The sequence below is a fragment of the Eschrichtius robustus genome, chromosome X (genome assembly GCF_028021215.1).
Source record: "Eschrichtius robustus isolate mEscRob2 chromosome X, mEscRob2.pri, whole genome shotgun sequence".
In the NCBI taxonomy this organism is placed as follows: Eukaryota; Metazoa; Chordata; class Mammalia; order Artiodactyla; family Eschrichtiidae; genus Eschrichtius; species Eschrichtius robustus.
Genome location: NC_090845.1, coordinates 115,111,807 through 115,139,668, shown reverse-complemented (window position 1 = coordinate 115,139,668; position 27,862 = coordinate 115,111,807). Strand labels below are relative to the sequence as shown.

General features: G+C 44.4%; 1 protein-coding gene across 3 annotated transcripts; it reads left to right on the top strand.

Moving 5' to 3' along the window:
• Positions 1 to 421: 421 nt before the first annotated feature.
• IGSF1 (immunoglobulin superfamily member 1) lies at positions 422 to 13,407 on the top strand. Of its 3 annotated transcripts, none has more exons than XM_068533145.1 (18): positions 422 to 491; positions 1,072 to 1,356; positions 1,713 to 2,000; positions 3,911 to 4,195; positions 4,436 to 4,729; positions 5,201 to 5,479; positions 5,816 to 5,936; positions 7,831 to 7,901; positions 7,998 to 8,030; positions 8,413 to 8,703; positions 9,002 to 9,280; positions 9,895 to 10,182; positions 10,948 to 11,235; positions 11,427 to 11,714; positions 11,912 to 12,199; positions 12,319 to 12,597; positions 12,993 to 13,116; positions 13,272 to 13,407. In XM_068533145.1, exons 1-18 carry the CDS (start codon positions 422 to 424, stop codon positions 13,405 to 13,407), a joined length of 3,987 nt encoding a protein of 1,328 aa, XP_068389246.1. The 3 variants fall into 3 exon arrangements, with proteins under 3 accessions (XP_068389246.1, XP_068389244.1, XP_068389245.1); XM_068533143.1 differs by having other exon boundaries at positions 422 to 495; positions 1,031 to 1,356; XM_068533144.1 differs by having other exon boundaries at positions 422 to 495; positions 1,031 to 1,356; positions 7,983 to 8,030.
• Positions 13,408 to 27,862: the final 14,455 nt, after the last annotated feature.

The window sequence follows — 27,862 nt, the reverse complement described above, 5'->3', positions numbered from 1 at the left end:
CTTTGCTAGGTTGTTGAAGGACTCAGACAAAAATATATATGTATGAGTAAAGGATCTGAAAAGGTGACTCTCTACACCTCCCATCTCCCTCATACCATGGGCCTTCTGCTGGCCTGGATTAGGCCTCTGGGCCTCTGAGATCCCATGGACAAACAGACATTTCAATAAATCTGACATGGTAGATACCAGCAAAGACCTTGGGTGGGAGAAGGGGGAAGTGAGGAAAAGGGACAAAGAGAAGAAGTAGCCAGTAACCCTGCATGCCAGTGAGGGAGTGGAAGGAAGGGAGGGATGTCAGGTGCAATTTACTGATCCAAACTAAACTTTCCGAAGCAGGATCAGTCACCTGAGTAAAAACACTTCTGCTTTTAGATCTCACCACCTGGTGAGGGGCAAAGCCCTTCAAGACTCCAGAGGCTCCATGACCCTGGACAGGCCAGGGGAAGGGGCCACCATGCTGCGGACATTCACTCTCTTACTCTTTTGCATTCGTGAGTACAAGGAAGTGGTGGCAGGGCAAGTGAACCTGTCATAGTTACCCCTATGGGGAGGGAATGGAGAATATTGAGGTTCGAGGGTGGGTGGGGACAATGAGGGGCTCTCCTTTACCATAATCTCTCTTTTCAGGGTTGAGTCTGGGTATGATACCAATAGGTAAGTGAGTCCTGCTACCTCAAGTACCTTCCTTCCTGAAGGCCACAAGACATTGACCTGCTTCCGTGGCCCTGGACATAACTGCCTTGAGAACCCAAAGGCAATTTCCAGATTGAGCTGGCTGGGAATCAGGACCTCTTACTTCATGACTTGGTTTCCCACAAAATAGTAAAGAACTTTGTCTCAGAGGGAAAGGAAGCAAGACTTGCACTTCATTCCCCAACTCACTTAAATTCCTTAAACAAATATCTTGGGGTCCCTATCCCACCCCCCCATAAAAGCATGCACTCCTGTCCCCAAGGGAAAGACAAAAGGAGGAATCTGGGTTGGGGCTAATTTTAAGGGACATTGGAGGGGCATGTTATGGGAGGGAGAGGGTTGGACTGCTGACATCTTTGTTATCTTTGGGAATGACAGCAATGATACAATCTCAACCAGAGCTGTGGATAGAGACCAACTACCCCCAGGCCCCTTGGGAGAACATCACACTTTGGTGCAAAAGCCCCTCTCGGATTTCAAGCAAGTTCCTGTTGCTGAAAGATAAGACACAGATGACCTGGATCCGCCCTTCCCACAAGACCTTCCAAGTTTCATTCCCCATTGGTGCCCTTACTCAGTCCAATACAGGTCTTTACAGGTGCTGCTACTGGAAGGAGACAGGCTGGTCAGAGCCCAGTAAAGTTTTAGAGTTGGAGGCACCAGGTAAGAAGACAGAGATAGATAATCAAGAATAAACTCCAGCTCCTGGGACTCAAACTTGCCTTCCCAGAGCAGGGTTTAATTCATTCGTTTGCCTCAAATGCATGCATGTATAACGCATGCATTCCACAGTTAGTTAGTAAATAAGTGCCTAGTCTCTATAGATGCAGAGTGAGGACACAGACTCTGGAACAGATCTCGAGGGCGAGCTCTCAACACAGGGGATACCCTAGATGGAGAAAGAAGGGGTGACAAATACGGGTCATACAGGGAAGACTCATTTAAGTAGAGCGCTCTGCTGCTTCCTGAGCAGCGCTACCCTTGCTCTACCTGAATACCAGTTCGTTCTCTCCTTCCAGGCCAGCTGCCCAAGCCCACCTTCTGGATCCAGGCTGAGACCTCCCCTCTTCCTGGATGTAATGTTAACATACTCTGCCATGGCTGGCTGCAGGATCTGGTATTCATGCTGTTCAAAGAAGGATATGCAGAACCCGTGGATTACCAAGTCCCAACGGGGACAGTGGCCATATTCTCCATTGCCAACATGACACCTGAGAGTGAAGGGGTTTACATCTGCCGCACTCATATCCAGATGCTCCCTACCCTGTGGTCAGAGCCCAGCAACCCCCTGAAGCTGACTGTGGCAGGTGGGTGTGGCTATGGCTGCTGGGGCCTGATGATCGTTGTCCCCGGGATCATGGTTGGATGAGCCAGGGTTTCTGACATTACTTTCCTTGCCCAGTTCTCTGCAAGGCCCGTGAGCTAGAGTCATTTGACATTTTACTGAGATGCAAATTAGAATCACACATGCTATGAGGCAAATGTTTGGGAGCCAATCACTTGGCTAGTGAGTGAGTCCAGCCAAATGTCCAGCAGCTTCAGCTCATCACAGCTTCGTTGTTCTCTATTTGTCGAAAATCATGCATGCATTCATTCATTAGGCTAATATTTATTGAGCACTTAATATGTGCCAGGCACTGCCACTGCAGTCTTGTAAACTGATTTTTTTCATTTAAAGTATTTTTATTCTGTTTCTGATTTTTATTTTTAAGTGTGGAAAATAGAATGAGTTGCTAGTGCTGGTGATAAAAATAAACCAAAAAATGACAAAGAAAGTGATAGTTCATATTTTAGAAATGACTTTATAAATTAATTTAGTCTTGTATATACAGATCCAGTAAGGCAGTACCAAGCTTTAAACACAGTAGAAGCCTCCCCACAATGCCCAAACACTAGACACACACCCGACCCCCAACTCCCCCACCCCATGGCCCGGATGCTTCTAGACAGAATTGGCCACACTTGCTTTAGTTCCCTCATCAAGTTAAATAGGCTTGGAGAAAGCTGTGGTGCCACAGAAAGTACCTGGACTTAGAAGCAGTAATCCTAGTTTCTAGTTCCACCTCTGACACTGCCTCCCTGTGTGATATTGAGCAAGTTACTTCACCTCTGTGCTTCGGTTTCCCCCACTCTAAAATGGAATAACAGTGTCTATCCAATCTACTGTATGATGCCTCTCTGTGACTCAGTTTTCTCATTTGCAAAATTGGTATAATAATAATGCCTACCTCACAGGGTTGTTGTGAGGATTTGCCTAAATATAATATATGTACAGTGCCTGGCATATAAGTTCTCAATAAATGGTAGATATTAATTTTATTAGTATAGCTTTTTATTGAGGATCAAAGAACAAAAGCCTGTCTGTTTGAACTGCGTGTTATGGATGTTTGTTGTACGAATGTCCTTCCAGTGTAGATGCCACTAACACACACTTCTGCAGTTACCTGTTTGCTGGTGTCCCCCACTAGGCCATGAGCTTTTGGCTAGCAGGGACTGTGTCTATCTTCTTTACTTGTATATTCCTAGACCTACACGATGCCTGACACATCCTAAATGCTTAATGAGCATATGATAGAGCTGATCCTTCCAATAATGGGTGGGTGGGCCTACCTGGGATTGAGATGGGTAAGAAGGAGTGGTTTGGGAGTGAGGTTTGCCCTCTATTCTGTAGTTTAATCTCTTTGGAGGAACAATACATGGAAATGAGGATGTGACCCCATTAACAGAGGTTTCTTTGGGTTGCAGACTTACTGGCCAATCCCTCCTTATTGGCTTCTTTCAATCCCCTGTGGGAAGTGTCCTCTGTGAACTTAATGTGTTCAAAAGCCATCCTTAATACTGCAGTAGCATTCATGCTTTATGAAGATGGAATAAAAGTCATTTTCAGAAGTTTGGTTTCTTGGGTGGTTTGAAGAACTACATCTGGCATCTCAGGGACCTAAAGATACAGGGAATTACAAATGTAGATATTCCACTGAGACACACCCTACACATAGTTAGAGCTCAGTGGAGCTGATAGAGTCTGGTGAGAGGGAAGGGGCATAAGTGAACTTACCCTTGATCACCTCCTAGAAGAGGCAGAGATTCAAGGAAGGAAGAGGGAGCAGAGGGGAAACTTCAGCTATCACTTTCTATCTAAGGAAACTAGGAAAATTAAACCAGAATATAATAAGGAAGAATCATCCTACATCTAACTCAGGGTCTCTTCCCTTTCTAGGACTCTATCCCAAACCAACTCTGACAGCCTATCCTGGGCCCATCATGGCACCGGGAGAAAGCCTGAATCTCAGGTGCCAAGGGCCAATCTATGGAATGACCTTTGCTTTAATAAGGCTTGAAGACTTGGAGAAGTCCTTTTACCGCAAGAGGCCATTAAAGAATGAGGCATATTTCTTCTTCCGGGCTTTGAAAATCCACGATGCTGGACATTACCTCTGTTTTTACTATGATGGGTCATACAGGGGTTCACTCCTTAACGATATCCTGAAAATCTGGGTAACCGGTAAGAGAGGGGGATTCAATGGGACCTGTTGTAGGGGCTAAGGGTATACAACTTGCTCAGGGCCTGCCGGAGAACCTAATCATGCAGCCAGGGCTAATAGTGGGGGAAGGAGCAGAATTTGTATAAGTGGGCTTAGGATGGGATTTGCCAAGGGTGTACTGGAGGAAGAGAAAAAGAACCCTAAGTAGTGGGAGGGGTAAGTCAGACAGTTAGCCTTTTATATTTTGGGTCTTGTCCTAGACACTTTCCCCAAGACCTGGCTACTTGCTCAGCCCAGTCCTGTGGTCCAAATGGGTCAGAATGTGAGCCTGTGGTGTCGAGGGCCAGTGGATGGAGTGGAGCTTGCATTCTATAAGAAAGGAGAAGACAAAACACTTCAGCTCTTGGATACCACCAGCATCAGTGATGATGAGTTATTCTTCCTCAACAATGTGACCTATAGTGATGCTGGCATCTATAGCCGCCACTATCTCCTCTCCTGGAATACCTCCATCAGGATGTCATCACACAACACCGTGGAGCTTGTGGTTGTAGGCAAGTGCTAACAACTATTGTTTGTTTTGATCATCATTACCATGTTATAAGAAGGAGCTAGTGGCCCTGTACCCTCTTGGATTTATGAGCCAAAGAAAAACACACTAGGAGGGTGGTGTAGAATTTTCTCCAAAAACTTTAGGTACCTTCTCTCCCAGGGTTGATACTCAAGCCCTGTCTCTCAGCAGGGACAAGCCCCACTGTGACCCCTAGAAAAGTTATTTTCCTTAAGACCAGGAGAAACTTACAGGTATGGGTCTTTCTGATTGAAGGTAGGAACCTAGGAGTCTTTAGAGAATCAAGGAATGGGCCAAGGAGTTCTGATGCACAATCAAATTTTGAAGCCAGTGATCTAGTGGAAGTGAAAAAAAAAAGAGAAGACCAAATAAGAACCTGAGAAACATTTGTTGAGGGAGGAGGCACTGAGTTCAAAGTCACTTGTTCTAACTCTGGTCTCTGGATTGGTTGCAGATAAGCCCCCCAAACCTTCCCTGTCAGCCTGGCCCAGCACCGTGTTCAAGCTAGGAAAGGTCATCACCCTTCAGTGCCGAGTACCTCAACCAGTACTTGAATTTCGTCTGGAATGGGAAGAAAGCGCAACATCCCCAAAATTCTCAGTGGATGGAGACTTCATCATCAGTAATGTTGAAGGGAAAGGTACGGGGACCTACAGTTGCAGCTATCGCATAGAGGCACATCTTAACATCTGGTCACATCGCAGTGAGCCTCTGAAACTGATGGGACCAGCAGGCGAGAGGAACGCTCTTCATAGGGATGCCCCCTCTGCAGCTTTGGCCATGATACCCCTGGGATCCCAGAGCAACGCCCAGAAGGATGTGGAAAGGGTAGTTGGGGGCTTGTAAGTCAGGGCCCTTGGGTTTGGGCATCCTTCCTCTGGAGTGGTCTCACAGTCGCTCAAAGGCAGTGAGCAGGATACTTTCAAGGGTCCTATTCTTCATGAAAATAGGGCCACTTTTGTCTCAACTTCCCTTCACCTGCAGTAACCAGATCCCCCTCCCCCCATGAATGTATTCAACTGTCCCTGTCCCCATCAAGGTCCCTGCTTTTGGTCTTCTCTGGCCACAGGCTTTCTCACCTGGAATTACGTTCTGAATGAGGCTATCAGGTTGTCCCTGATCATGCAGCTTGTTGCCTTGCTGTTGGTAGTGCTGTGGATAAGGTGGAAGTGTCGGAGACTCAGAATCAGGTAACTGTCTTGTCCCAACCCCCTGTTCCTCAATCTAGCTGAGTTCAGGCTCCCCAGAATTCAGGAATGGGTCATACGCCAGTTGAGGCAAGCCACAGGGGGGCACCCTTTGTATCCTCTACCTTCTGGGCTTAAGATATAAGACTTTCTCATTCCAGCAGTTTCTCTTTCACCTCACAGAGGGGTCAGCACCCAAGCCAGAGGGTGGAGAAATGCATATTTCTCAGAGGCTGGAGAAGTAATCAGAACCTCATTCACTGATTCCCCCAGAAGGGTGCCCAAATCTCCCTCCCAAGCCACCCTGCCTCTCAGAGATGATTGATGTCTTCCACATTAACTTCAACTGAACTTTTTTTGTAAGAAGCCATGCTGTCCTGTCTCCCAGGATGTTATCCAGCTCCCATCCCAACTTTTCACCCTTACCCTTAGCTCTCAAGGGCTAGCAAGCCTTGTAGTCCATCCTAGCTGCTATGGAAGCCAGTCTCTCTGCCACTCTGGCCCCCAACCACTGTGCAGAGCATCCTGAGAATGTAGCCTTAGCCTGGGTGGGCATCTGATGAGGGAATGGATTGGGCCAGGGAATCAGACTGCTTCCTCTGACCCATAAAGTGTCAAGCCAAACAGGTTCTCCTGCCATTTACTTTTATCCTTTTGTGTCCCCTGGGTCATCTCCTTCTCTCCCTGATCCTTATGGCCTTGCGCTCAGGCTATTCTGCCTGAAAATGAGAAGAGAAATGACAGCTCCTAGCTTGGTGGGGCCTCTCTTCCCAAATGCCTTGCTTACTTTCCCCCACCTTGTGATCCTGGCTGTACCCCTCCCCCACCATGATCACAGGGCTTCGTGCGCCTGGGAGTATTCAATATACAATGGGTGATGACTACGACTGTGTGTGTCCGTGTTTCCCGCTGGGATCTGAGGGACAGAGTGCTTGGGTAATGAGAAGGGAGCCACCTAAACTTTCTGCATAACCACTACCCTTTGAGCTTTCAAAAAGTTCCAATGGGGGTCAAGTCCTAGTTCTCCACAGAACCTATCCTGAGTTCCACATACACTGGGGTAACCTTCAAGCCAGGGGTTAGAAAAAAATGTAGCTTCAAGTGCCCCACCTCAGCCCAGGACCACTGCATCAAAGAATGAATTCAGAAACCAGATTTCAGAGAATGCAGCTTGAAAAGCATGTTTTCCTGACCAGGAAGGAGGGTCAGTGTTCTCCAAGTAAAAATTGTCAAATGAATTTTGGCTTAGTATAATCTAATTCTACAGGACCCATAACCTAAAAATGCTGCACATTTCTAGTCATAATCTGGGTGGGGGTAGAGAGATCCCACTCTCTGACAAGCTTAGCTCAGCACTGACAATCCTCTGGTAATTCACTGTTGCTGCCTAGGCAACCCTTCCATAACAAAGGCAGGTGAGGCAGGTCGGTCGGAGGACCAATACTGCCATAATAAAAACTGCTTCCAAACTTAAACTTGATGACTGAGAAACACCCAAGATTTCTCCCTCCACCCCCACACCCACCACCCAGAGCTGCCGATCACACTGAGCTCCAGGGGTTCTGAGAGCTGGAGTCACAAAGGCATTTTCACATCTGACATCTCAATTCCAGCAACAGCCTAATCAGGGGCCTTGGGGACCTGACATTTGATATCGTCTGGGGATGGGGGAGGGGGCGGGGGGCACGTGGGTCATGAAAGAGCAAGAGGTTTGTAAGGTGGTGAGGCCCTCAAAAAGAAAAGTCATCCATGTCAGAAAAGATTATATCCCATTATCCTGGCCATATCCAATCCCTATTGGGTGGTGAGTAAGCCAATGACATAAATTGCCGCCCCCTTCTCTCCGCCCTCCCCTTAATCCCAGCAACTCCTCTCATCTCTTTTCTGGTCTTGCTAGAGAAGCCTGGTTGCTGGGAACAGCTCAAGGGGTCACCATGCTCTTCATACTCACAGCTCTTCTCTGCTGTGGTGAGTACGAGGGGGTGGGGAAGGGGCCTGGGCCGAAGGCCAGGGTGAAGTCCCGTGGGGGAGGGGACAAAGCCCTGGCAGCAATTTCTTTTGCAGGACTGTGCAATGGGGTATTGACAGAAGAGACTGGTGAGTTTTTCCTGCTCCAGACTAGGACATTCCTCCCTGGAGATCCGAAATAACTACAGAGTGTCAGTGTCAGTGGCCAGGGAGTGACTGGTTGCGAGGGAAGGGCAGCCAGGAAGGGGCACTTGCTAAAGCTGCTGGCAAAACTCAGCCTCCAACTCTGCTTTTCTGCCTGCAAAATTTCCCCCAAGCTTCTGCATTTTTCTGAGCCTCAGCTGAGACATCAAGCTTCCCCTTTCCCCAGCACCTGCGGAGAGAAGGAAAGAGTTTGGATTGAGGTTGAAAGGGGAGGTGGGCAATGTGATCTGGGGAGGGTGTTCAAGGGCAAGGAAAACGGGAGGGTGAGGGCGAGGGAGGATGGCTTCACTAACTCTGCTGTTTCTAGAAATAATCATGCCAACCCCAAAGCCTGAGCTGTGGGCAGAGACCAACTTCCCTCTGGCCCCGTGGAAGAACTTAACCCTCTGGTGCAGAAGCCCTTCTGGCTCAACTAAGGAATTTGTATTGCTGAAGGACGGGACCGGGTGGATTGCAACTCGCCCAGCCTCAGAGCAGGTCCGGGCTGCCTTCCCCCTTGGAGCCCTGACCCAGAGCCACACCGGGAGTTACCACTGCCATTCGTGGGAGGAGATGGCTGTGTCAGAGCCCAGTGAGGCACTTGAGCTGGTGGGGACAGGTAAGAAAAGGCAGAGGGTCCTCACGGAGTGATCCCCAGTGCCCCTGGGACTCCAGCACTGTTCCTAGGGATGGTGAATGCTCAGAGACCCAGAGCCCAAGGGGCTTCTGCTGCCTGTAGGAGAGGAGGGGCCCTGAAATGGGGGGAGGGGTGGGGAACAGAGTTATGAGAAGACTGACAGGAAGAGGCAAAGGCCAGTCCAGGATGGATTTCTGTTTTGCTGACCAGGTGACTCCGAGTGTCCCATCTGGGCACCTCCAAACTTCGGACTCCTTGTCCTCCCTGTTTTGTTTTCCAGACGTCCTCCCCAAACCTGTCATTTCTGCTTCCCCCCCAGTTCGGGGCCAGGAACTTCAAATCCGGTGCAAAGGATGGCTGGCAGACATGGGGTTTGCTCTGTATAAGGAGGGAGTGCAGGAACCTGTCCAGCAACTTGGTGCCCTTGGGAGAGAAGCCTTCTTTACAATCCAAAGAATGGAGGATAAAGATGAAGGCAATTATAGCTGCCGCACTCACACTGAAAAGCACCCCTTCAAGTGGTCTGAGCCCAGTGAGCCCCTGGAGCTTGTCATAAAAGGTAGAGCTGAAAGGGGTGTGTGAGGGAGGAGTGGGGAAGCAAAGCTCTGGGTCAGACACTCCTCTCCTCACAGCAAACTTTGCTGCTGGTCCTAGGAGCCTGTGTCCAATCTTAGAGTCAGGCAGGCGTGGCGCTGGGAGTGCCAGGGCCTCTGGCTGCACGATATTAATAGCCATAATCGTTATTAATAGCTGGGGTTCGTAGAGGGTGATTTAATTTTTCTAATTATTTTCATATCAATTATCTCATTTAGCTATAGAGCAAAGATTCAAAGGAGGTGGATCAGGTACCATTTCCCCTTCTTGTCCAAATGGGCAAACTGAGGCTCAGGGAATCAGCAGAGCCCCGGTGACAATTCACTCTTTTAGCTATAGCTTCCATTGCTTGTTCTGCTGACAGCGAGGATTCGGCTGGAGGAGGTGAGGGGTGGGGTGAGGGGTCCCCGTGAAAAGTTCATCTGCAAAGTGGTTTTGCCTTGACTTTTAAGTGCACCTTCTTCTGAATGAAATACTATAGGAAACAAAGCAGCTTTCTGGAACCAATATTTGCTATATTAGCTATCTTTCTTTTCTCTTAATTTGGTTTTGTATTGTGTTTGGTTTTTTGCCTTCTAGAAATGTACCCCAAGCCCTTATTCAAGACATGGGCCAGTCCTGTGGTCACTCCTGGTGCCCGAGTGACTTTCAATTGCTCCACCCCCCACCAGCAAATGAGCTTTATTCTTTACAAAGATGGAAGTGAAATAGCGTCCAGTGACAGGTCTTGGGCGAGTCCGGGAGCCAGTGCAGCCCACTTTCTGATCATTTCAGTGGGCATTGGTGATGGAGGGAATTACAGCTGCCGCTATTATGACTTTGCTATCTGGTCTGAGCCCAGTGACCCTGTGGAGCTCGTGGTGACAGGTCAGGAGTGGGGAAATGCAGGTGGAGGCGGTACTGACTCTGGGACAGTGGGCGGGAGGGCTGTCAGTGGGAGAGGAGGAAGTGCTCCTTCTAAAAGTCACCAAGAATGTGCTTAGGACAGTGCCTGGCACATGGTAAACAGTCCATGTAAGGCAGCTGCTTATATGATGACTAATACAGGAAGATGAGAAAGAGGAGAAGAGGGAGGAAAATAATTCACTTCTGGGGCAAGAAATGAGGCAGATGGGGGTGTTTCACATGTTGCCCTATTTCTGAAATCTTTCTGTGGCTTGGCCTTGAGCTTTAGGCCCAATGTCCACTTTTTCTTTAGCTGGGCAGTCAGAGATTGGTGGGCTGGATGGCCCTCAGAGAAAGGGCGAAGACCTTGAAATGTCAACTGCATATTATGCAGCCATTACAAATGATAGTTTTCAAAGGCTGTTTAACGTCATAGGAAAATATTTACAATATAAAGTGAAAAATATTAAACTACACAACTGTGCATATAGTAGGCCCAATTATGCAAATAGTTATAGCTACAATGACATGGCCATGTACAAAAAAATAAATGGGAAATAAATACATAAAAATGTATAAAGAACGGTTATCTTTGAGCGGTAGAACTGTATTTTCTTCATAGGTTTTTTTCTGTATTTTCTAATTTTCTACAATAAGCATATATTGTTTCTTCTACTAACACTAAAAAAACAATGTTCAGAATGTCGGGGGTAGGATTCTCTCATGTTGTGATCTCTTTAATTTCAGAATTCTACCCCAAACCCACTCTCCTGGCACAGCCGGGTCCTGTGGTGCTTCCTGGGAAGAATGTGACCCTGCGCTGCCAAGGGGCTTTCCAGGGCATGAGGTTTGCCCTCTTGCAGGAGGGAACCCAGGTTCCCTTACAGTTTCAGAGTGCCTCAGGGAACGTGGCTGACTTCCTCCTCCACACTGTTGGAGCAGACGACTCTGGCAACTACAGCTGTGTCTACTATGAGACCACTATGTCAAACAGGGGATCATATCTCAGCAAGCCTCTTATGATCTGGGTGACTGGTAAGGACAGACAAGACATGGGACTGGGGCAGAGACAACTGGAATAGGGGTTAGAGAGGGTGATCCCTCTTGGAAGGCTAGGCTAGGCCATGGAGGGGAACGGTTGTGTCTGGAAGGAGAAAAATAAAGGGTTAATTCAGCGAGTGATAAGTTTGCATACTAACGGCTTTCCATCTTTGGTCTCTTCCTAGACACATTCCCCAAGCCATGGTTGTTTGCTGAGCCCAGTTCTGTGGTTCCCATGGGGCAGAATGTTACTCTCTGGTGCCAAGGGCCAGTCCATGGAGTAGGGTACATTCTGCACAAAGAAATAGAAGCCACTTCAGTGCAGCTCTGGGGATCCATCAGTAATGATGGGGCATTCCCCATCACCAATATATCTGGTGCTAACATAGGTCGTTACAGCTGCTGCTACCATCCTGACTGGACCAGCCCTATCAAGATACAGCCTAGCAACACCCTGGAACTCATAGTCACAGGTAAGGGGAAGACGCTCTGGAGAGGGCAGGGGAGTACAGAAGAGAGTGAGTAAGCTGTCAGATGGTTCATGGGAAACGGTAAACGGTTTTCCAAGAGCTCAAGGAGAGGCAAGCAGTAGTCTCTCCTCTTTACTGAGACTCCAGTGATGCCCCGGAAAGTGGCCACCTCTCTATGACCAAGAGTTAATTTCTTCTAGGTTTGCTCCCCAAACCCAGCCTATTAGCCCAGCCTGGTCCCATGGTGGCCCCTGGAGAAAACATGACTCTTCAATGTCAAGGGGAACTGCCAGACTCAACATTTGTCCTGTTGAAGAAGGGTACTCAAGAGCCCTTAAGGCAACAGAGGCCAAGAGGGTACAGGGCTGACTTCTGGATGCCAGCAGTGAGCAGTGAAGATTCTGGGATGTATAGCTGTGTTTATTATTTGGATTCTGCTCCCTTTGCAGCTTCTAATCACAGTGACTCCCTGGAGATCTGGGTGACTGGTAAGGTCTTGGAGATTTCAGTAAGAGTCTAGATTTTGTAGTTTCGTAGTAGTTAGCCCTAAGGGGGTAAAGGGCTGGGTTCAAGGCCATTTCTAACTCTGTGTCCTGGTTGGTTGCAGATAAGCCCCCTAAACCCTCCCTGTCAGCCTGGCCCAGCACTGTGTTCAAGCTAGGAAAGGATATCACCCTTCAGTGCAGAGGACCCCTGCCAGGTGTGGAGTTTGTCCTGGAACATGATGGAGAAGAAGCACCTCAGCCGTTTTCAGAGGATGGAGACTTTGTCATCAACAACGTAGAAGGAAAGGGCATTGGAAACTATAGCTGCAGCTACCGTCTGCAGGCCTACCCTGATATCTGGTCAGAGCCTAGTGATCCCCTGGAGCTGGTGGGGGCAGCAGGTAAGATGATAATCCCTCCATGGTTCTGGCATGACATACCTGGGATCCCAGAGATAGTCTCCATGGAGACAGGCCAAACATGGAGGGGGAGGGGTTTGGAGTCAGAGACCTCAAGTGTGGTCATTTTTCTTTCTCCTAGGGATGGTAAGGAGGTGGAACCTCAGATTCATTCAAAAATAGTGAGAAGGATACTTTCAAGGCCTCTTCCACCCCCCAAAAGGAGGGCTGCTTCTGCCTCAGCATAAGCACTGCCTCTGACCACCCCATCTGCAGCCTCAACACATGGTTCCCGAGTGAACCCCAGAGGAGGCCAGATGAGGGGGCCACAAGAGATCCAGGGGAACATACATGCACTGATCTCTATGGCCTTGGTTTCTGCTCTTTTATCACCACAGGGCCTGCCGCTCAGGAGTGCACTGTGGGGAACATTGTCCGAAGTACCCTGATCGTGGTGGTGGTTGTAGCTTTGGGGGTGGTGCTAGCCATAGAGTGGAAGAAGTGGCCTCGACTCCGAACCAGGTAATTGCCTTACGTCAGCCTCCTTCTGTGAACGCAGGGGCTTCTGTTAAAACAATGGTCCATATGCTCCTCTGGCATCTGAGTCCCACAGTGCAACCTGTTTTCAGGTTGATGGCTCTGGATCCTCCCTTAGTCATGTCTTTTTCTCGACACAGAGGCTCAGAGACAGATGGAAGAGACCAGACCATAGCCTTGGAAGAGTGTAACCAAGAAGGAGACCTGGGCACCAATACCAACTCTCCCTCATCAATCTCTCAGGGAACCTCAGTGGAACTGCCGGTCCCAATATAATAATCTCCTCCTTGGCAAGAGCTTTCCTCTCCTCTTTTTTTAATCCTCAGAGACCTGCAAATCTGACTGGTTTCCCTGGGAGTCCACCCCATCTACTGTTCCTTGGCCACTACTCACCTGAGATAGGTCAAGGGGATTTTAGGAGTTGAGAGCCCTACCAGGGTGAGATGTTTCCTGAGGAGAGATTCCCTGCCCTCGTAACTCCTCACTGTACTGATTTACTGGTGCATGAAATTCTATTAAAAATGTATTCTTCTGAATAAAGAGAGGATTCACTATTTAACTGCAAAGACTATGGCTGTGGTTTTCCATTGGTTTGTTGTCCGCTTAACACTTTTAGCAAAAATGGTGGGTTGGAGCTGATCTCCACGGCAGAATAAGAGAGCACAGAGCTGCTAGTACAGAGAAAGGAGCTCAAGGATGGGGTCGGGGAGGAGGGAAGGCTCCAAAATGTCCATTTTGGTTTGGGACATGGTAACTGAACAGAACGTCCCATCATCCTTCCATTTCATTTTTGAATGAATGGAAGAATGAATGAATGGCAATATTCTCTCCAAGTTGAGCCTGAGGAGGGCAAACGCTGAAGTTACATACTTTCTACCGTGTTACTTCTAGGTCTGTAGTACACCCGCTTTCCAACGTTAGGATTAGTCCACTACAGAACTTTGAAATTGGCAAAGTGTACTTTGTGGCCCTTACCTAACAACCACAGGTGTACATTAATTCACTCTTAAGTGTGAAAGGTTGATAAAAGCTGAATATTTTGCCCCTCCCTAAAGAAAGCCCTGTTTTCTCTGGTGGTGGGATCTCAAAGAGTGAGTTAAGCAGGTGAGGTGATTGATTGGTTTAGAGCAGGGGACCTCCCAGTGTGCTGTCCCAGTGTTCCTTCCCAGGATTCCAAACGGAGGCTGGCTCGCCTTCTGAGCCCCTGATCTCTGTCCTTGGATCAGCATGCACCTTGCCGCGTGGGTGAGAATCCAGTACACATTAGGAGGGTTGTATTGGGGAAGGGGGCTTACCTAATTCCTTAAACCTGTTCAAGACCTCAGAAGAATTGACCTATGGGTCCTAGAGGAGGTCACAACCCCTTCACATCTGACCCTAAAGTTCCTTACCTCCCAACACTGTTTAATTCTAAGCTATCACTGTTCAATAGAGCAATGTACAAGGGAGCTGCACACAGTGAGTTATTTATCCTTGGTTACGATAAAATTTAGAAAACAACTCCCATATTCTTATATCAGGAAGCTTATTTACCCAGCAACTTAATGAAAAAAAATAATGCATCACATTTCCCTTAATCCTTACAGAATGAAACACTCTTGAGTACTATAGACTAATTTGTATTAAGCTCTTTGGAATGTAGAAGTACAAAGTCTCACTCTGATTTCCATTTGATGAGATTCTATTAGTCGCATATACTAACTTCTTATAGTGTTTCTAAAAATTCATTTCCAAAATGCTTTTACATTTGAATTTAGGAAAACCTAATTGTTGCTTTCTGCCAAACACCACTAGCTGCCTTCAAACTCTCCATCCCCAACCCTCAATCAAGCTGTACATTTTGAACACTGGAGGGAGGCCTGTTTTTGCTCGTTGGTTTTAGGATAGAAGTCCTTTGATCAGGTCTGATTTCGTTTTCCAATCACTGGATATTCCAACGTGTATTGTCAAGCCTAGTGGTAGGGCTGTGCAAGTTAGCAAGTGATCACTTGACGGCTTTAGCTATTCAGGGAAAGAGAGATGGGAAGAAAAGGGCAGAGGGCCAAGGACTGAAATTTACAGAAACCTCTGTGTTAGAAAAGCAGGATGAAGAGGAAGCGAAAATGATGGAAAAAGACTTGTGAAATCCAGACATTGAACCTGGGGTCTCCAGTATCAAAAAGAGTCAAACAGAGATACCCGTGCAATAAGAGAAAATTCTGATAAATCTTTCAATGAGAGACAAACAGTGAGAAATATTGTGACACTGGACTGTTAGCTGGTTTCCTAAAAGCATTCACATATGCCATTCTTACACTTAGAGAACAAAGTTCTACATGATTTAGAAGAGAAACAATTAGTTGTCAATTAACTGTGAAATACTTAAAGAGTGGCTTTGGGGATGTAACTTTCCTACTCACTGTCAGAGCTATTTCAATGAATTAAATATCTATTTATAATGCAAACGTAGCTTGTTGCTGACAATGTTCCACATGGTATGTTTTTTTAACCTGGTTGCCATGGGAATCAGTCCCTTTACCCCTGGCTGGCCTCTAATCAGCGCAGCATCAAGTAATTTCTGGGAAATGGAATTTCAATTAGGCTGGAATGGACCTTTGAGAGGAGAATTTGTCTCTGGGACTCCAGAAGCAAAGGCCAAAAATCCTCTGCTCAGTTCTAAAAAACAAATGTAAATTACCCTCTATCCATGGGCCACATCTTTGTCCTCAGCATCTTAGAGCTACAAAGATTGTCAAGGTGGTGTGGTCCAGTCCCCAACCCAGTACAGAATCTCCTTTATAGCAAAGCTGACAGGTAGTACACAACCTCTTTCTGTACACCTCCAGCGATGGGGAGCTCACCACTCCATGAGACAACCTGAGAATTTCAGATTGCTTGATTGAGCTCATATCTGCCTGTGTGTAGTCCCTTCATACTCACTGGCTCTAGTTCTGACCCAAGCTGCAACCTAGATGAAATCTACTTCTTACACATAATAGTCTTACAACATTTGGAAGATATGAGTTGTCTTCCTTGAGTCCAGAATATCTCACTCAGTGCTGCTTCCAGGGTTTGGCCAACACTCGTTTGCAAATGTATCTCTATGTAGTTAACTCTCAATTATCCAGGTTTTGGAGAGGGCAGAGTCCATGCCTACCCGACTCCTGCCAGATTCAACCAGAACAGCTTTTTTATATAGTTTATATACCCGTTAATTATATAGAATAATTATATAGACTATTAAACAATGATGAAAGATGTGATGAAAAATAAAACAGAGAAAGGAGATACAGAAGTGTGTGTTTTGTGGGGAGATTGTTGCAGTTTAAAAAGGGTGACTAAGAATACCTCACTGAGAATGTAACATTTGACTTACGATGAAAGGATATGAAGGAGTAAGCCATGCAGACATCTAGGCAAAGTGGGTTCTGGTCAGAGAGAACAGGAAGTACAAGAGCCCTGAGACAAGAGAATGCCTGGCTGGTTCGAGAAACTGTGACTAGCCTACAGTGGCTGGAGCAGTGTAAGCAAGGGGGAAAGTAAGAGATAAGGTCAAAGAGGTAATGGGAGCCAGGGCAAGCAAGACCTTTGCAGATCTTTGTAAGGACTTTGACTTACACTCTGAATGAACTAGGAAGCCACTGGAGTGACATGATTAGACTCACATTTAAATAGGACCATCCTGTCTTCTGTGTAGAGAATAGACTGAGGGGCCAGGGCGGAAGCAGAGATATCTACAAGGAGGCTACTACAATAATGAGGCAAGAGATGGTAGGTTAGGTCAGCACAGTAGCAGACAGGTGATGAGAAATGGTCGGATTATTGATATAATCTGAGGAAAGAGCCAACAGGATTTGCTGACAGATTGCATGTGGGGTGTGTTCTAGAAACATTCTCATTAGAAGAAAAAACTGTTTCAAATATTGCCTTAGTGCTTCCTTCCCTGGGTTATTTTAATCTCATCCTCGAGAAAGGGTTTTCCATTGCCTCCCAATCCAGGTCACCACTTCTGGGCAGTTTGTCAGTGAGTTTGTCATTGTCTATCCAGAAATGTAAGCAAAATGAAGTCCTACATGTCTAAAGTGATCTGACCAGCACAGAGGACAGAGGACAGTGAAATGATCGTTTTCTGGGATTTCAACTCACCATTTCTTTTAATGCCATCTAAAATTACATTAGTCCTTGGGCAGCCAGATCACACTGTTGGCTCATAGGAAACTGTGGTCAACCAAAACCCACAGCTCTTTCTCACACAAGATCTTGCCAATTCAATCCTTTCTTGTCCTTCACTTGTACAAGTGATGTGTTATTTTGCAATTGAGTTTTAAACTCAGATTTAAGATTTGACATTTATCCCCATTAGGTTTCATCATATAGGCCCCAGCTTACAGAAGTCATGTATAACCACTTAGTGAGCCCACTCATATATGCCACACGTACAGGTACTAACTCATTTACTCCTAACAACAATCCTGAGTGGCCCCGTGCTATTATTATCCTCACTTTACACATGAGGAAACAGAGGCTCAGAGAAGTTAGGGAACATGCCCAAGGCCATCCAGCTCATAGCCAAGGTCAGAGCTGTAATTAGAATCCAATTTTGCCTGACTCCAAAGCCAGATTTTCCCATACTAAACTTTGGTTAGCACAGTATCTGGAACACAGTAGGTATACAATAAATATTTACTAAATTGTCTACCTTCGCACCCTACTTTTCTCTTTATTTTGTTGAACAGACACTCATATTCACTTCGTATTTGTTAGGCTGTGTTAAAAAGCTTTACATTTATTAAGCATCTTAATCTTTACAGTACATATATGAGGTAGGTACTATCATTATTCACATTTCTTACAAAGAAAGAAACAGAGCCACAGAAATTAAGCACACTGCCTAGGTGACACAGCCAGCAAGTGTCAGAGACAGGATTTGGACCCAGGCAGTCTGGCTCCAGAGTTTGTGTTTATAACCACTAAGCTATGCTGTCTCAGGCTATTCTGAGATCCTGAACTCGCACTCTCAAGAGAAGGAGGTGCCTAGGACTAACCCGCTGTCCACTGCCCGGTGCTAAACCTGTGGCCCTCCTGTTGAAATCTACTTCAACTTCCCCCTTCTTTTCCATTTCCTTTCCTTACCAGTGGAATCTGGCCTCTAGGCTTATTAAGAATGAAGACTTGTTCAGGTCCCCAGACTTAGTCTTGAACTCGTCCCTTCACTCCCAGAGCTCCATGCTACTCTGTTCTGCTATAGACCAACATTTTCAACTTCCCTCCCTGAGGAGGCAGGCAATGTGATGAAATGGTCACCACGTTGGGGAAATACCTGAAAAGGAAACCACACGGTTGGTGGTGACAGGTCAAAAGAGGCCTGGAGAAGAAAGATGTTCCCTCAGCCCACTCCCCATCCCCAACAATAGGCCCTAGGCCAGACCATCATATGTTAAGTTAACTCTACAGGATCCTGGCTAGAGTCATGTCTTAAACTGGGTGTGGTAAGGATGTGCAGAGAAATTCAAGCCATTCACGTGAGTTATTAACCTATAAAGGATGACTTTCGTGAGGCAATCCCTTCTTATTTCAGAAGGCCATCTTTGGTACCACATGCTAAAGACCCAAGGATGACCTATATGACATCATAGGCTGGCAGAATGTACAGGGGCTAGAATTAATTTTGAGCTTGAGACAAATCCCATAAAGGGTGGCACATCATAAGAAACTTCAAAACTAGCCAAAGCTCCCTTGTTTTGCAGGATCATTACTCAAGCAGTTGTTCCATCTTAACCCCAGCAGTCAATTTTGGGAATTCATCAATTGATGCCCCAAAGTTGGACTTGATCATATACATCTGGACACAGTGAAAGAATGAATCCTAGACTTCAAAAATCATAGAATTTGAAGGGCCATTCAAAATGATACAATGCACACACTTCCTACAACATACCAAACAAGAGGCTGACCAAACCTCTACTTGAACCCTTCTAGAGGAGGGGTACGGGGGTTTGGGGGCCCAGAGGAGACTTAGCACCTATAACGAATGGTTGTCCCTTCAATTATCAGGTAGCTGTAATGCTGAGGAAATTCTTTTAATTTTCTGAGGACTGCCTTCTTCCAATTTTCATACACATTGACCCACAGAAAACATGTAATGTAAAATCCTTCCTTAAGTCTTTGCTTTTACAAGTGAAACATCCCCATTTTCTTCAAATACAGAAACTTGAATGAAACAACGTCTTAGAGGTGCTCTGGCCAACCTTAGATAGAAAGAAACTATCACTTCCAATGTGGTGGACTGCATATTTCCATTAATATATCCTTCAGACCTCAATAGCATATTTAGCAATCACAAAACACTATGGGCTCATACTAAGTTTAAGCTAACAGAAACCCCTATGCCTTTTATAGAAGCACTTCTAAGCCTTGCCTTCACTCTGAATTTATGTAGTTAATTTTAGAGCTGAAATATACAGCTTCATATTTGTCACAACTACATTACAGTAAGAGTTTATTTTTTATGTTCAGCTTCACAACTATTTGTCCCCTCGGAAAATTACTGAATCGTTCAACCTCAGTTTTCGTATCTGTAAAATGGAGATAATCACTCTTCTAATTTTGCAGGTTTGTGCTGAGGGTCAAATGAAATAATATACTTGAAAGTGCTCTATAGTATAGAAAAGTATTGTGTCAGTATAAGGCCTGATGGTGACAACAATGAAGATTTTTATTTTCTGTTGTACAATGTACACAGATATCCTTACAAGCTTCATCTTAATCCCAAATTTAGTCAATGTCTCACCTTTATCCAAGTGTTGGAAAGCACTTGTCTTCCTGGGTTTACGATAATTGATTAAATGTATACATTTTGTATGTGGTCATTTAACAAGTTAAGCATTCAACCATCCGTACTATCAGCTTACCCCATTTCTTCATCCTGCCTGAAAGTACATCACAGAAGGGTTTGTCAAGATCCTTGCCGAAACCCAGGTAAATGATTTTTGCAGCCTCCTCTTGTAAGCCCATCCAAAAGGAAATGAGTTTAGTCTGGCATGCCTTGCTCTTGATGAACCCATGCTCATTCCTAGTGATTAGTGAGTCCCTTTCCAAGAGCTCAGAAATCATCTTCTTAATAATCCATTCTAGAAGCTTGCGGGGGATCGAAGTCAAACTCACCAGGCTAGCATGTGTAGTATCTCCTTGCTTTGTGGGGAAAAAAAAAAATCATTGTTTTATTCAGTCTTTTGGCATCTCACTCCTTACCCACAAGTCTTGGAAGACTACCAGCAAAGGTATCCAAGCTTATAAGACAGACAAGGAAGAAACAATGCTAGATCCAAAACAGTCTACACTTTTCCTAATTTTTTTTTCTGAAGTGGGAGAATTCATCTTTATTAGACTGTTGTAGACACATCATCTGCAGTTGAGGTTATAAGGTTTATATGCCATATTTTAGAAAACCCAGAATGCCAATGGACAGATCGGTTGATGATGCAAAAGTGTTCCTTCCAGGCGATGCTTTACAAGAGCTCACACTCCTTCTGGAGTAGTGCTTCTCAAACTTTAATGTGCATATGAATTACCAACAGATCCTGTTAAGATGCAGATTCTGACTCAGTAGATCTGGGGCAAACTCCAGGTCCATGTTGTGTGCACACAGACTATACTTTGTATAGCAAGGATCTAGAATAATCATTCTAGATCTTGGCTACACACTAGGATCATCTGAAGATAATTTTTTTTTAAATCCCTATCATCAGACTGCTCTCCACATTAAATACATCAAAATCTCTGGGGTTGGGACCCAGGAATGGGTGTTCCTAAAACTCCTCAGGTTATTCCAGTGCACAGCCAAGGTTGAGAACCTTCTTCTAAAACTAATTATCTTTAATCTTTTGGCTAATAGTTTTCAGGAGGACTCAGAATTTATCCCCTGACTCATGCAACTGTTGCAGTGTAGGTTCCCATCTGCCTATTATAGGCCCATGCATAAAAACATTTTGTAAGTAAAATATTGTTAACCAAGTGTATCAGAAGTGTTGTAAGCCTTAAGAGACTATATTTCAATGGGGGTGATTTTAGGGTTACTTTTGCTTTTGTACTGCCGCCTACTACCATAATTGAGGGGCCAGAAGGGTGGCAATGTGTGGGAGGAAAGTTAGGTTAGAAATAGTTTTGTAGCAATAAAAACTCACTTCTCCCCAGTGGGTTATTTTATACAATACTACCACTTGTATAGCAATTTAGAAAGTACTACAGAAAGAGCCAGGTTGCGGTTTGGCTTGGACCTCCATAGAGAACTCCACTTATAGTAAACATCTCTCTTTTGATCAGAGTGAGTGCACACATAAAACAGAATATGCCTTATTCTTAAGCAAACCCTGTCTTTATTGATAGTGGGTCAATGACAGTGGAGGCGGGCTAGCCCAAGCAACTAAAAGAATTTGACACACAGAATATTCAACATAAGACTCAAAGACAAATCATTCAAAGGTAAACTCTTCCATGAAGATCCTCCAACAAAGGTTAAGGATCAACAGTGTGAAAGAACAAAAACGCAGCAGAGAGCAAGCATTGGAATTTTACGTCGCTGGGCATTTCTTAGTTGAGCAATCCTGATATAAATCCTCTCCCTGCCAGCCAAGTAAAGGGAGAAGGCATATCGGTCTGCGGTGGGGTGTGTGAAGGGCAACGGCTTAGCTGGCACTCCAGCTAGGGGCATACCAGAGGGAGAACAGCAAAATGAGGCCAGGCTCAAAGGGGAACAAAGAGCAGACTGGATGGTGGTGGCAGGTCTCAAAACAGTTCTAGGCAAGAATCCTCCCTCGGCAGCAATTCCTGCTGGCGCCAGACCTGACAATCCTTTGGGACAACGTAGAAAAAGGCCACTTTGAGGTTTGCTAAGAGGATCACCATTATTACACTACTGACCATTTTACAACATTAGAAGAGTCAATATTTAGCAAATCCCTTCTCTTTACCCACTAGGCATACATTAGAGAATCTTAAAAAGGGAGACCTGGTAGGGAAAATTTGTGATTCCTGAGTGCTTTTTAGCAAGGGCCCTGTCAGACGATTTTCCAGTGACTCATGTCCTCCTGAAGAACCTCCAAAAGACAGAGAAGAGACTTCATTTCCCTTCCCTTCCTTCAGAATTGAGCTTGTCCCTACTCCTCATCACCTTCAAACCCCACACACTTCTTCCAACATTTCATTCTAAACCTTCTATCAGCCTGGTAGTCTAAAAGAGAGAAAAATCCTTCCTTGTAGCACATCATGGTTCCAGATGCTGTTCAGTGCCGTATCAGTGGGTCAAGGGTCACCCTTTTGAAGGAGACAACTCCAGGCTGAGGAATTTGTTAATATAAACTCCTGGGGATACTTAGTCTGCCGACAGCTGGCCACTCACCTTCTTTCTTCCATGGGCCCTAGGCATTATTCTGTGCTTGCTGTTAGACTGCCCCCAATCTTCCTCCCAAGGTTAACACACAACGATACTTTTATTTCTCCTTGTCTGGCCAAAACCAAGCCACAAACCCTTGTGAGGTGGCATGGAACACATTTTATCGTTTTATGGTGTACTGAAGAACACGAGCTTTGGAGCGAGTGAGCCCAGGGTTTGAATCCCCCATTTCACCACTTAACAGACACATGCCCTTGCACACCCACTAAAGCTCTATGAGCTTCAGTCTCTCCTTATGTCAAATGGAAGTGAATAATAATAGTATCCAATTCTGAGGGTGGTTATGACGACTAGCTATGATGTATGTCAAGTGCCTAGCATGCAGTAGGTAAACGGTCAATAAATAGTAGCTTTAATTATTTTTTCCTACGGACTTTTCTCTCGGAAACTATAGAGAAGACAACTAGTAAGGTTTGAAAGATACTAACTGCAAACAAAATATGAAGGCTACAAAGTCACAACAATTTAAAAGGAAAATACAAGAGAAAATTATAAAAATCACAACGTAAGGTAATCACTGACATATGAATAGAAATAACCTTGAGCTGTCTCTGCCCCAGGTTTGCTCAACTTCAAGTTTTTTTTTTTCCTTTAAACTGCAGTCTAGGGTAGAGATGAAGGCCTGGCCCAGGAGTCAGACGAGCCTGGGATCACATATCAGTGATGTCCCTTACTAGCTCTGTGACCTTAAGTCCCTTAATTTCTCCTGGCCTCAGTTCCCTCATCTGCAGGAGGAGAATAATAAGAGTACCCAATTCATATGAGCGTAGTAAAGGTGTAATGTGTCTGCCACAGTGTAAGAAGAGCTCAGTAAAAAGAAGTTGCTCTCATTAGCCTGTACTCATACCTCCTGGATCTGTGAATTTCTGGGGCTGTGCTGATAGATTCCATCTACATCTGAGGAGTTCTTTCACCTTCTCTTTACTCCTAGGTCCTCTTTTGCTTTCTGGGAAAACAAGCTGACTTATTTCCACCCACCGGTAGAGCTTACTTATTTCAGTCACTCCATCAAGGAGGAAAGGAGCAGAGGATACAGAATAAAACTGTAGGAGACCCTGAGACCCTGGCAAGCAGGGAGGGAGGGGCAGGGTGGGAGACAGAGAAAATCCTTTCACTTTTGCCTTCTTGGCCCCTCCTCTACACCTGCTAAAAGCAGGCTAGGTAGCTCTGGAAAGGAGCACAGAGTCAGTGTGTCAGCTCTGCTGCTCCCTCCAGTGGTGGGGCCTGGAGAAGTCGTGAGCTGGAGACAGGGGAAGGAGTGTAATCCTGGGGAGACTCGTGGAGAAGAGCAAATAGCATCAGTGACAGCCATAATAATAATGACAGCAGGAAGAATCATAGCCCACGGTAAGTTCATAGGGAAGAAGGAATGATAATAGCAAAAACAACAATAATAGTAATACTTTTGGTGGACTTTTGGGAGAACAAGACAAAGCTGCTGGGAAGAGTCATGGGTAAGAACTGATAATGATAATTATAAATATGACAAAGATCATGGTAATCCTTAGTGGGCTCATGAAGAAGAGAGAATAATCATTACTATAAAAGCTTAACAATTATCAAGTACTCCCTACACATCAGTGCTCAGTGCTTTGTATGTATTATTTTACACAATACTGCATGGGACTTGCACCTCAGAAAGAGTATGTAACTTGCCCACAGTCACAGGGCTAGCAAGTGGCAAAGCCGGTATGAAAATCTTGGTCTGTCTGACTCCAAAACCTATGCACTTTCCCCTGTGCCATGTAGTGTCAATGGCGGGAAACCAGCTGACCTAGCTGGTTCGGACACCTGTTTGCTTTCCACTTCCTCTCAGCAACAAATGTCTGCAGGCTTCTGAATACAACTGACTCGTTGCCGTGGAAGCCACCCTCTCTCCCCTAACCTCTTTTTACCAGTCCCAGACAAGGGGGCTTCTGAAAAATAGAATCTTCCCCCACCTCCAGTAGGGTGGCCGACTCCTCACTGAGTAGAACAATCTGATACCCAGATAACCAGGTGTGTCATCTTCTCATAATTGTGTGAATTGAGGGACATGAGGGAGATTCCTCCTCCCTAATTGCTAATGCTTGAAATTAGACCTTTGGAACATTCTGTCCCTTATTAAAATGCAAATACCTGTTTTGATTCATTTACACCACAGTGTGAACCTTTCAGTTCATCATTTCCATGAAAACTAGTCTCTGAGACTTTAGTAACGTAGTCAGCTGGATAGGCAAAGTCCTTCATAATATCTAGTCTCAGACTCCATCTCCAGCTTCAACTGCTGGCACTCTCCATCCTCCCACCACACTCCAGCTTGAACCAACAACTCCTAATATGTTAATGTTCCATCTACCTAAAATAACCCCTACTCTCTCTCTTTCACCTAATTCTTCATTGTCAATCAAAATTCAGTCCAGATGCCACCTCCCCCCAGTAACCCTCATCCTCCACTCACCCACCACCACCACTATGCACACAGCTCTATGATCTGGCTTAGGTCACCAGCGCTTGTGCTATTAGAGCACCTTGCGATTTTATCTGGCTTTTCATCTATCTTTATAATTATACGTATAGTATATATGTTATAATTATTGTTGGCATGTATTATTGTATTTCAGTTACATATAAAATAGTATTTATCTAATAAGAATAATAGTAGTAATAAATGCACATGGTTAAAATACATAAACAGTACAGAAGATTATAAAATAAAAAGTAGAATATTTTCATATCCTTCCCACCACAGTCTTAAACTCCAGAGGTAATCTCTGTTAACAGTTTCTTATGTGTTTTTCAAAAAATATTTGCTGCGTATATAAGAATATCTGTATATGCTTTGTTTTCACACAGACAGGATCATACCGTTCTCTTCCTGGCTTTTCTCACTCTATATATCTTAGAGACCTTCCCATATCAGAATATATATTTATTCTAATCTGTTACATAATATTCAAAGGATGGATATATCATGATTTCTTTACCTATTGAAGAGACTATCTCTTTTTTCTGTTGTTATTTCCATTTGTTGCCCTTGCTCTTGCTTTAGTTTGGTTTGGTTTGCTATAAGAAACAATGCTCCAATGAACATCTTCTTAAAAATGTATATTTGCATGTTTATATTCATATACCTTTAGGATAAATTCTTAGAAGTAGAATTACTGGGTTAAAGAATACGGCCTTTTACAATCTTGATAAATACATCAAATTGCCCTCCAAAAGTGTATCCAGAAGTTATAGGCCAACTGATTGTGAATGAGAGTTTAGGAATGCCTACATTCTCAAAAACATTAGGTTTTATAAAACTTTATCATGTTTTAAGTGTGGTAGGGAAATTATATCTCATTGTTTTGATTTGTCTTTAAATAAGCATCAGCAGGTTTGAGTAGAATTTTCATATTCATTGAATATTTATATTTATTTTTCTGTTAAAATATTTTATCCATTTTTTCTGTGAGATCTTTGCCCTTCGTGCAATGTAAAAGCTTTTCATATACATTTTTTAAATTATTTTTTTATTTTAAGAAGAATTTTAAAAATCCTCTGTTATATGTGTAACGTATTTTTCTTTGTTGGTCATTTGCCTTTTGGCTTGCTTATTTATTGCCATAAAAATGATATTATGAAGTTAAATGTGTCAATCTTTTCCTTAAGAGTATCTGGCTTTTGTAACATGCTTAGTTAGAAAGGTCTCCTTCATAGCTAGATTATAAAAACAATCACCCATGTTTTTGTCTAGTACCTTATAGTTTTTCCTTTTGTAAATATTTAACTTGTTGAGCGATCTGGAATTTATTTTGGTGTAAGGGGTCAGGTAGGGATCTAGATATTTTATTCAAATGGCTAGCCAGTTCGCCCAATCACTATGTATTTGTTAATGCTTACTTGCCTCTCCCACTAGAATCTGAGCTCTTTCAAGAAAAGAACTCTACCTTATTAATTGTTGTAGCCCAACATCTAACACTGTGCCTGGCACATGATAGCATTTGCTGAATACACGTTGAATGAATACTGGATACTATTTCAATTTCCTGTGTTGGTGAACAAAGCCTTCTTGAAGACAATTAGTAGCCTATATGTGCCACATTTTGCTAACTCTACCTCGAACCCAGTGGGAGCCTCTTCTCATCAGCTACTGTCTGGTACCTATAACCTCTTATCCAAGCTAGATGATTAAAAAGGCCAGGTAGACGTGACTAGAGCCTAATTAAATATTGCAGACGCATAGTAAAAGGAAACATAATAAAGCTCCATCTGTCCAAGAAGCCCCTTACTCCATAATTACTAGTGCTTGAAATTTTATCTTTAGGACTTTATGTCTTTTATTACGATGAAAATATCTTGTTGAGCTGTGTTTCTTTATTCGTTCACAACACAGTGTGATTTTTTTCTTGCCTGATTCAATGCAAAAAAAAAAAAAAAAAAGTCTATGAAAAGTTTTGAGCGGAAGTCCAGAAAGAAGTAAAGGCCATCACCGTCATCAAAAAATCTAGAAACAATAAATGCTGGAGAGGGTGTGGAGAAAAGGGAACCGTCTTGCACTGTTGGTGGGAATGTAAATTGATACAGCCACTATGGAGAACAGTATGGAGGTTCCTTAAAAAACTAAAAATAGAACTACCATATGACCCAGCAATCCCACTACTGGGCATATACCCTGAGAAAACCATAATTCAAAAAGGGACATGTACCACAATGTTCATTCCAGCTCTATTTACAATAGCCAGGACATGGAAGCAACCTAAGTGTCCATCATCGGATGAATGGATAAAGAAGACATGCCACATATATACAATGGAATATTGCTCAGCCATAAAAAGAAATGAAATTGAGTTATTTGTAGTGAGGTGGATGGACCTAGAGTCTGTCATACAGAGTGAAGTAAGTCAGAAAGAGAAAAACAAATACCGTATGCTAACACATATATATGGAATCTTAAAAAAAAAAAAAAAAAGGTCATGAAGAACCTAGGGGCAGGACAGGAATAAAGACGTAGACCTACTAGAGAATGGACTTGAGCACACGGGGAGGGGGAAGAGTAAGCTGGGATAAAGTGAGAGAGTGGCATGGACATATATACACTACCAAATGTAAAACCGGTAGCTAGTGGGAAGCAGCCGCACAGCACAGGGAGATCAGCTCGGTGCTTAGGGACCACTTAGAGGGGTGGGATAGGGAGGGTGGGAGGGAGAGAGATGCAAGTGGGAAGAGATATGGGGATATATGTATATGTATAGCTAAATCACTTTGTTATAAAGCAGAAACTAACACACCAGTGTAAAGCAATTATACCCCATTAAAGATGCTAAAAAAAAAAGA